Source organism: Chenopodium album, chromosome 20, assembly GCF_948465745.1.
Source record: "Chenopodium album chromosome 20, dcCheAlbu1.1, whole genome shotgun sequence".
In the NCBI taxonomy this organism is placed as follows: domain Eukaryota; kingdom Viridiplantae; phylum Streptophyta; class Magnoliopsida; order Caryophyllales; family Amaranthaceae; genus Chenopodium; species Chenopodium album.
Genome location: NC_137853.1, coordinates 5,904,644 through 5,914,675, shown reverse-complemented (window position 1 = coordinate 5,914,675; position 10,032 = coordinate 5,904,644). Strand labels below are relative to the sequence as shown.

Below are 10,032 nucleotides of genomic sequence, written 5' to 3'. Positions count from 1 at the left end.
TATATTGATAATGATTAAACAACCAAATGCAAGTGAAAAATCATAGAATTTCACTGAAAACTGAAACAAGATGGACTACAAACTTAAGTTTTCAAATTTGATCACATGAATCAGACCTAAAGATATTTTCACAAACAATGTCAAAATTTTGCAAAGGTAAAACCTTAATATATTTTATTTATCTAAATGTGTTTGAATGTCTCTATTTCATAGGAATCATACACTTTTCAGTTTGCAGAAGAGATAATAAAAGAAACCATGCATTGAATTCCATGATGAATTAGAATATTAAAAATGCTTTGATTCTCGCAAATTTGGCACCGATTAATCATCTGTTACACCCAAAATCAACCTACTACAATTTAATTACAGATATTGAAATAAAATGACAAATCATGTTGAAGATTTAGTAAAAGAAATTAGAGAATTAAGTAGAGAATGTAGAGTGAAGTGTGGAGGCTTGTTATACGTGGCGTAATTTTTAGTTATCTTATCACCTTCTAACAAACAACAAAGTGTTAATTATAGAAAGTGCTAAAGTTGTGGAAATGCTATTTTAGTACCAATTGTTAAGATATATTAGTATCAAAGAATCAATTACACGTGGGGTGGTTTGTGTTTGTGTTTGGACCGTATAAGTCACCAAAAAAAAAAAATAATAAAAAATAAAAAATAATAATAATATAAAAAAGACACAATCTAATCTTTTGGTGAAGTCTATTTGCTTTACTAAATTTGGGTTTTACTTTAGATGCTCTGTTACACTGTAACATGTCTATCCTAGTATCCTAGAGAGGGGAGTTGAGTTGTGTAGGATAGTTATATTTTTTATTACCTATTGAGATTTGGGAATCTCTTGAAGGGTTTAATGGTTTAATGTAATCTATGGAGTATTATAGAGTATAGAAAGTACTTGTATTTGTTTAAGGGTTATGGATTCTTCTACAATCCCGTATGGGATGTATCTGATTAGAGTGTGTTTGACAATAACTTTATTTGGTGATCAAACAATTGTGTTTGACAAATTGTAGCGCTTAGAGTTAAGTCTTCCAAATGTTGTTTGAAAACAGCTAGTTGTGTCATACACATACAGTAGAACTAATTTGAAAGTTGACTTAACGATCCTAATGGCTAAAGTTCGGCATATAGTGGGGTGGTTCGACTTGTGCCTACTCCAAGCTCGAGATGAGCTTTGTATGAGCCAAGTGTGAAATTGACACAAAACATCAACGCTGGTATGTAATATAATAGGCGCGACTCATTGACCAATGAGATTACACATACGGAGTATAAGTTGCATACATCATGAAAAGGTTTTCTTGTGTCTACACTTTGTGTCATTGGTTATGCCCTAAGATAATACAATGTCGACTTTGTAACAAGTAACCCTAGCAACTAGTATGATAACTAATGTCCATTGTGACCACTAAACTCAAAAAACACAACTAAACATAACTCTATATTATTCGATACCTAAAAATCTACAATTGGAGGTGGATTTTCTCTATGGCTAACAAGGGGCGGGCCAAGCCCCCCAAAAGCCAAAATTATAATTGTTGTTCGTAATTTGGGCGCTTTTAATTTGAGACAAAAGTATATCTCATTATACGTCACTCTTAATTTGGCCCCTAGGGAAAATTGTTCAAGATCCGCCATTGCCTACAATAAAAACATTACAAACTACACTCGTTATGGACATAACTCAAATCTAGGCTAATTAACCTAAAAATCCAAACCCAAAAGAGAAAAGGAAGAAAGATAAAGGGGACACAATAGTGAGGCATTTAACTAAACATGCGTTAACGATATAATACATTTTGTAATCAGTCGTCTTATAATTAAGCTCTTCCAATGTTGAAGCGGCGAACCTCAACAGCTAAACTTAATAGTAATACACCTGGAGAGTACTACTAGTCATGGGTTTCAATAATACAAGTATTAACTATTCCTAAATTAAGGGGAAAATAATTAAATATATTATCAAAACCTAATTTGGTCAGAACTTAAGGAAATCAAGTTTAATCATCAGCTTAATTTACAGTGTTATTTCCAGTATCTTCAAATATCAAATTAGCTGCTTGATAAGTGCTTAGCTCAGAGTGGCCTGAAAGTGATCAATGTGTGCATGGCACGTTCAATATTTTAGTATAGACTTTATTATTATTGAAGACCATCATTCATTCGTCGTCAATTACTCATAAAGATGTTGTATCTTGTATTTATGGGATTATGACATATATGTTCTCTCTAGGTATTTTTTTTCTTCCATTCAATGTTTGTTGAACTTAACTTAATTTTACTAAACTGTATAAGTAGGAGTATGATATTTTGCTAAACGTATAATGAAGTACGTATAATAAAGTACGTATAATATATATTGCTAGAACTTAGTTGACAACATGGATTAAATGTTGTAAACTATTTCTCACATGATCATTGTTTTTCATATTGCTAGAACTTAGTTGACAACATGGATTAAATGTTGTAAACTATTTCTCACATGATCATTGTTTTTCATGGGGTAATGACCGGTTTTCCCCCGGAACTTGGCATCTTGCACAAACCATTAATGAGGGTGAAAAGACGAAAAAGGTGATAGTTAATCAACAAAAGGATTCAGTGCTCGTGCGTGGTATCAAACTATCAATTCTGTATTAATTTGAAATCGAATTATGTTTACATTATTAATTACTCCTTATCATGTCTCTTTAAACACCATTATTAAAATGATCAATATATTCTTATCAACCATATAGTTATAATAGAGAAGTTTGAAAACAGCTTTAAAATCTAAGTGTTTTTGTAAGTTAAATTATCAATATTTAAGTCCAAACAATACATGTACTCACTAACTATAAACCCAGGCCACCACTAAAAGACAATGAAGAGATATCTCTACTCCACCGTGTTGAGTCGGATTTTACTATCATCACCGATTTCTATTAGAGATAGATAATTTAGCCGATGCATATATCAAGGAGTAATTTCCTCGTCGAATTGGTCATATGTTCTCTTCTTGAAATTTGTGGCTCAAAGCGGGGAGGAGACTTAGGAGTTGATGCTTCATTGACTTAGTCATAAATCATTTAACTGTGAATTGATTTACTACATACATTGATGGTACAAGTACTAGCAAAGCTAGCAAGTGGGTAGAAATTTCGTGATTTGGAAAGTCATAAATAAATTCTCGTACCCCTAGTTTGTACGTTGATTAATAATCAGTTCAAGTTCCCGTCAAAATTAAAGTAATTAATTAGTTCAAATTAATCCTGTTGAGGTGTAATTAATTAATTATTCAAACCAAAAAATATAATGTTGCCAATTTTTGTGTAGATTATAATGATAGTACTTTCTTGGCTGTTCCGTTATTAATGTTTCTATGCAATGTATTGTTAGCTTGGGACAGAGTCCAAGTAATCAGCCACCAACCTTTTTACTTTGTCCCTGCTACTCCATACGTATGTTCTAAAGCATTGGTTTTTGGACTACTTAGTAATGTATCAAGTACTTTTATAAACCTAATCACATAAGTACTTGAAGCTCTTGTTACTAGTCTCTCGAAGAGCACCATTTTCCTCTCTCATTTGGATATTGTCTTAGTATCCACAATGGTTGTGCATAAGGACCTGCGAGATATCTCTAAATAATTGTTTGCTACATGCTAGCCATTGTGGAGCTACAAACTCTTGTAGCTAAGCCAAACTATATAGCTCTATAGAGCTATGTAGTTTTACTCCACACAAATTATCTTTAATTGCTTAATATAAAATAAAAATATTTGTTTGTTTGTTTATTTTTTATTTTATTTTTATATGATTATTTATTACTGAAGGATGTAGCTCACCATTGAAGACGTTGTAGCTTAAATCATGTAGTTTGGAGATTTATGATGTGCCAACCCAAAACTACACATACATGTAGCTAGCCATTGTGAATGCCTAGCAAGATGATATTATGGAGTTGTGTAAGTTTTTCAAATATTTTAGTTGGTATCATGTAATGGGGGAGAGATCCCTCAAAAAAAAAAATGTAATGGGGGAGAGAGCAATTATGTAGCCTATCATCTTGCTAGGCTGATTCCTTCTGGTGTTAAATAGGGGTTAACTGGTATATATGGCAAAATCATGCTCCTATAGGAAGATTTCCCCATATGTAACAATGGACATTTTGTCAATAGATTAATGAACTAACTATGGTATTGATTTTGTTTCAGAAAAAAAAAATGTGTTAGAATATATATACAAAAAAAAACATAGAATAGAGTACTATTTTTAAGAAGTGTATTTAATGCTTAAATGCATATAGCATCACCCTTCAAGAAATAGAGATCATAATAGTATCATATGCTAGTATATTCTTGAATTGAAAATATAAGCATTTTTGTTAGTGATTTATATACAACAAAAGAATATGTAGTTTTGTGAGTACTTGTAAAAATCATCTCGATCAATAAATTATTAGTTTAAGCATTTTTGTTAGTGGTTTATACACAAGAAAAGAATTCCTAATTTGTTTTTTTTTTATATTATTTGCTACACTTTTATTTTCACGGTCTTCTAGACAATTTTTTAAGAGGTGAGAGATAAAGAGAAAAATAAGTGACAAATATAATTAGTTGCAGTATTATTCACTCAATACTAATTCTTAAAAAAAAAAAATAAAAAAAAAATAAAAAAAAAAGTCAAAACAAACTTGAGATTCCTTGATACAAATCCTGGATCAGTGTTCCTCTGTTGTTTTTAGATACATCACTTTTTTTATTCAAAAAAGATACGTACATCACTTCTTAAATAACGAAGTTTCAAATTAGATACTCTCCCATTTCATAATAATTGCAACAATTTGACGGCACACATGCCGATGCATAACTTTAATTATTAACATTTGTATCAGATATTACTTATACTAAGGGTCTGTTTACATTTACTGAACTGAGCTGAACTAAATTGATTGGAGTTGAACAAAACTAAGTTGAACTGATTGGAGCTGAACTGAATTAAATAGAGATGAAATGAATATTTTATGAGACAAGGAAATTAGGAACTTAATTGATTGGAGCTGAACTAAACTGAACTGATTGGAGCTGAACTAAACTGAACTGATTGGAGCTGAACTGAACTGAAATTAAGCTGAAGTGAACAACCCTAAGAAAGATAAAAACTTTATCTAATGAAAATGTACATAAAGACTAGTCCAAAATATATTATATGACAATATATATTTTTATTTAATAAATTGAAAAACTTAAAATAAATAAAACAAATGAATAGTGCAGAAGTCAAATTATTCAATTATTACGAAATAAAAGGACTACATTATTTTCCTTTTTGGTAAATAATTCTTTTTACCATATCATATAATTCATATAGTTTTTTTTCTCTCTTTTACTCAGTATAAGCTAGTATATATCACTCTCATATGAAATAAAAATGTGTAGGATGTTAAGAATATCTGTTATTACAAATAATGCATCTAAAAAAATCGAGGACGTAGGTCATGTTTACTTCACCTTATTTTTGCTTAACTTAAATTATAATTAGGATCTGTTCACTTCAGCTTAATTTCGGTTCAGTTCAGTTCAGTCCAGCTCAATTCAGTAAATGTGAACGGGGTAGAATGAAATTATTTTTATTGAATTTAAATAAATTTTTTTTTTTGAAGAAATTGAACTTAAACTGAAATTATTTTTATTAAATCTATACCTATATACTAAAGTAATCCCCGTAGTTATCCCCTAAGTACACGTGTCATCACCATATAAAAAATTTTCCCGCCAAAATATTTTGTTACTTTTTTTTTTGGTTATTGATATAATTAAGTTTGTTACTATAATTAAGGTTTTGCCTTATATTTAGGGAGTGATATACAATAATAATTTTAATAAAATTAAAAAAAAATAGTGGTATGCTTTCAAACAAAAAAAAAAAAAAAGTATAGTGGTATTGAATAAAATGTTAGATTAAATTATAAAACACGAGAACTATTAGGATATCATCAAAAAAGCATTTTTTTTTTTTTTTAATTTTTATTTTTTTTTATCAACCAGAATAACATGAATAGTTAATACTTTTTTTTTTATTAAGAAAAGAGTATACTAAAATCTAAATAATTCTTCCATCTCACATTAATTGTAATGTAAGTTAGACATTGAGATTAATCTTATGATATATGTATATCATCAGGTTTATTGTACACTTTTTTTTTTTTTGGTACTTCTAATGATTCGTTTTGTACATTTTCTAATAAACATATAGTAAACTATTATTGTAAAACCGTGCATAGCATGGGGTTTGAACTACTTGAAATTATAAACAGATCGGTATAAAAAAAAAACGAAAATAAGGATTAAGGGGAAGTGGGCATATTGGGTAAAGGTCACGTGATATAGATACGAAGCTCGTACCCCGGAGAATCTCTGAAAATTCCACCACCCAAATGAAAAATATTTTAGCCTCTTATGTGAATGTATTCAGCTTCTAGTTGAAGCCATTGGATTACATAGTCTCATAGGACCCACCCATGCGACGTGCCAGTCTCTCCTTCCACCATCGTATGCGGCGCCTCGCAAAATATCTCGGAGCTTCACCGGAAAGAAGACACTTTGCTCTCTCTCTCTCTCTCATTAATATTTATTACCCAAAACAAAAAAAAAAAAAGTAAGGGAGGCAAAGCAGCAGAGAGGCCACACTAATCTCACCCAACCCCACTCCCTTCTTCTGTAACCCATTATTCTGTCACTACCACTTCAATTTATTAACTATGGAGTACAAACACACACACACCTACCCATCACTTTTTTACTCCTTTTGTTTTCCAAAGATGTACTTATTAATTTCAAGTTTAAATCTTAAATTCTCATTAATATATATGAAAGTACATTATACGTAGTATACAAGAATTAACATAATTATGTATAGTTTTATTCAAATCGTGTCAATATGTGACATTGCCTACTCCGTGGCAAACAAAATAAAATAACTATGCATTTATTTTATTTTATTTTTTTTGGGGTAAGGAGAAGGCCTTTACCGAGTCTACCGAGTCGGAAACTCTCACAGGTCCTTCCGACCTGAGTTAGCATGTTAGAATATTAAACACTTTAAAAGTGGAAGAGAAAGGAAAGTAAAGGAAATCCCAACCTCTAAAGTGTTTCTAGTAGGGTTTGATCCCACAACTTGCTTATGAGATGATGTCAACTTGACCACTAGACAAATTATGCTCATTTTATTACGTATATTTATACTATACTTATCGGTCAACATTTAGTATTGACAAATATGTTTGTTAACTCAGATATTTTTTTTTTTTGAGAACTATTTCAGATATTTTAAAAATAATTTAAAACAAGTAAAAGATTTTTTTACTCTTACCAAATTCAAAAAAAAAAAAAAAAAAAAAAAAAAATTAGGATCCTATAAAACAGCACTACTATTCAGTAAAATGAAGTTGTTGGTGAAATTTTACAAGTGATACAACAGTATTCCGTTATTTTCTCTCTCCTACCCACATACCCTCCTCTTATCTCTTTTTTCTCCTCCCTTTTCTTCTTCATCCTCTACTCTGTACTTCAGAGTATTTCTTTCTCTTCATTTCATTTCAGTGACTCGTGCTATCAAAGTAGTTGGAAACCAAATATTCTTCTTCTCATAACCCTTTTTCCCTTTTTATTTTCTATCTTTTCTCAGTAAAAAGAAGAAAAACCCCTCTTTCTCTCAGCTTTTTCTCTCTCCTCCCTCTTAAAAAAAACACCTTTCTTATTTTTAGAGAGATTTTGTGCTCCGTGCTTATTGTTTACTTACTTACCCAAAGATTTTCTACACTTCCAATACTTTGAATTCGAATGCTTAGCTTCACATAGAATCGGTTGTTTACTTTCCACTACTTTTTATCATCTTCTTCTTATTTCTCTCTTTATTCCTCCATTTCTCAACGATTCTCTTCTTCTTTCCTCGCTTTTATCTCTATATCACGCACGCCCTCTTCTTTCTATTAAATGTAAAAAGGAAGACTAACTCAATAAATCAATTTAAGTTTGTGAAAAAATAGAATATCATGGAGTCGTCTCCAAAGATACTCCTCCAGCCTGTTAAGTTTACTGAGCATAAGAATCAAACCACTCTCCACAAAAAACCCCGAAACAAATCGTCTGACAAATTTCATCATCATCACTCTGTTTTTCCTAAAATAGTAAGAATCTCTGTTACCGACGGAGATGCGACTGATTCTTCAAGTGACGAGGAGTGCTCCGACGACTCTCGACGACGTCGTGTTAAGAGGTTTGTTAACGAGGTTAACATCGAGCCCTGCTCTTCTTCCTCAGAGTTTGTAAGGGAGAGTGAGGAGGCTGCTGCTGTTGCGGTGCGAACAAACGGTGTCGTTTCGAGGAGGCCGAAGAAGAGAGGGAAATGTTCTTCTTCAGTGAAACAAACTAATACCGTAAATGTGAATGTGAATGTGAATGGAGGGAAGAAGTTCAGGGGAGTGAGACAGAGACCGTGGGGAAAATGGGCGGCGGAGATTCGAGATCCTCTCCGCCGTGTACGGTTGTGGTTAGGCACTTACGACACCGCCGAGGAAGCTGCTATGGTGTACGACAACGCGGCTATTCAGCTACGTGGTCCCCACGCGCTCACTAACTTCTCCACCCCTAATTCCGACAACCTCGGTGAAACTCACATACATCATCAACAACAACTACTTAAAAAGAAGCTTTCTCTCTCCACCACGTCATCCTCCATTGACGACGACGAGGACGGGTCCCACCATCGTTCTTCCGTTTATTCTCCAACTTCGGTTCTGCGGTTTCAGCCCGAACCCGAACCCGAACCCGTTAGCCCGAAGGAGGAGGAGGTCGTGGTGGTAGTCAAAGAGGAGGAACAACAACAACAAAATGGTGAGCCGTTGTGCAACAACAACCCGTGCTCGTCACCTTACGTGTCGTGCGTTGATTCGTTGTTTCCGAGTGGGTTCTTTAATTTTGAGAATACGGTTCCGAGTGTACCTGACTTGTTTGATCAAACGGGTTTCGGGTCAGATGAGTATGGTATGTTTCTGGATTGTGCTGATGATCGTCACGATTATTTCGGGTTATCGGGTTGGTCTACTAATGATTATTTTCCAGATATTGGAGATATATTTGGGTCCGACCCACTTGTTGCTCTTTAAGGGGTTTTTTTTTTTTTTTTTTTTTTTTGGTCTTAATTAGTTTTTTTTGCCCATTAATTTGGCAAAAAAAGAGGTTTTGTAAACACTAATGAATGAGTGAGGGAAAAAAAGGATGAGTGAAAATATTAGTTCGGGTTAGCTATGTTAGTATAATTTTTTTAATTATATTTGTTGGTTTAAATTCGTTAATATTATGTGTTTAGTATCATATATTCGTATGTAATCTACTATCAACAAGTGTATTTATCGTAAGTATGTAGCTCCGTCATATTAATGTGGACTTGATATGTTTTAATGCTATGCTAGTTCTCCTCTATTTAGTATTTAGAAGGTTTCAATTCTTTTTTTATTTGAAGAATAGAAGGTTTAAATTCTAATTGAATTACAAATTCATTTGCCCAACATGATTTCGATATACTTCGCCCATTATAGTATGAAAATTTTGAATTACTTTTAACTATATAGTGAAGAAAAAAACAGTCAGACAATGTTTTAAAGTTGGAAACAATGCAATATAATTACAATCATGTCATTATCTTATGAGTCGTTTATCACCTAAAGATAGTTTAGTGATAGATTGCGTGCATATAAAGAAGTACCATAACAAAGTTGATAGTGATAATTTTGATATATACAAATGCATTTGGAAAATTATTTTGTGGAAAATATATTTGACTTATCAAGAATTGTCAAGTTGTCAACTCACTAAAGATATTCTTAGTACACATTACTAATGGAAGATATGGTGAAAATTCTCCTAATAAGGTTGATGTTTATGTCTTGGTCTTGAGGTGGAAAGGCCACTTAATATAAGTAAAGCCGCCACAATAATTAGACAAAACAACAATAATTAAAAATCATTCCATA

General features: G+C 32.2%; 1 protein-coding gene across 1 annotated transcript; it reads left to right on the top strand.

Moving 5' to 3' along the window:
- The first annotated feature begins 7,367 nt into the window (after positions 1-7,367).
- LOC145598360 (ethylene-responsive transcription factor CRF2-like) lies at positions 7,368-9,460 on the top strand. The gene has a single exon (XM_081654704.1). It carries the CDS (start codon positions 8,053-8,055, stop codon positions 9,163-9,165), a length of 1,113 nt encoding a protein of 370 aa, XP_081510830.1. The 5' UTR covers positions 7,368-8,052; the 3' UTR covers positions 9,166-9,460.
- Positions 9,461-10,032: the final 572 nt, after the last annotated feature.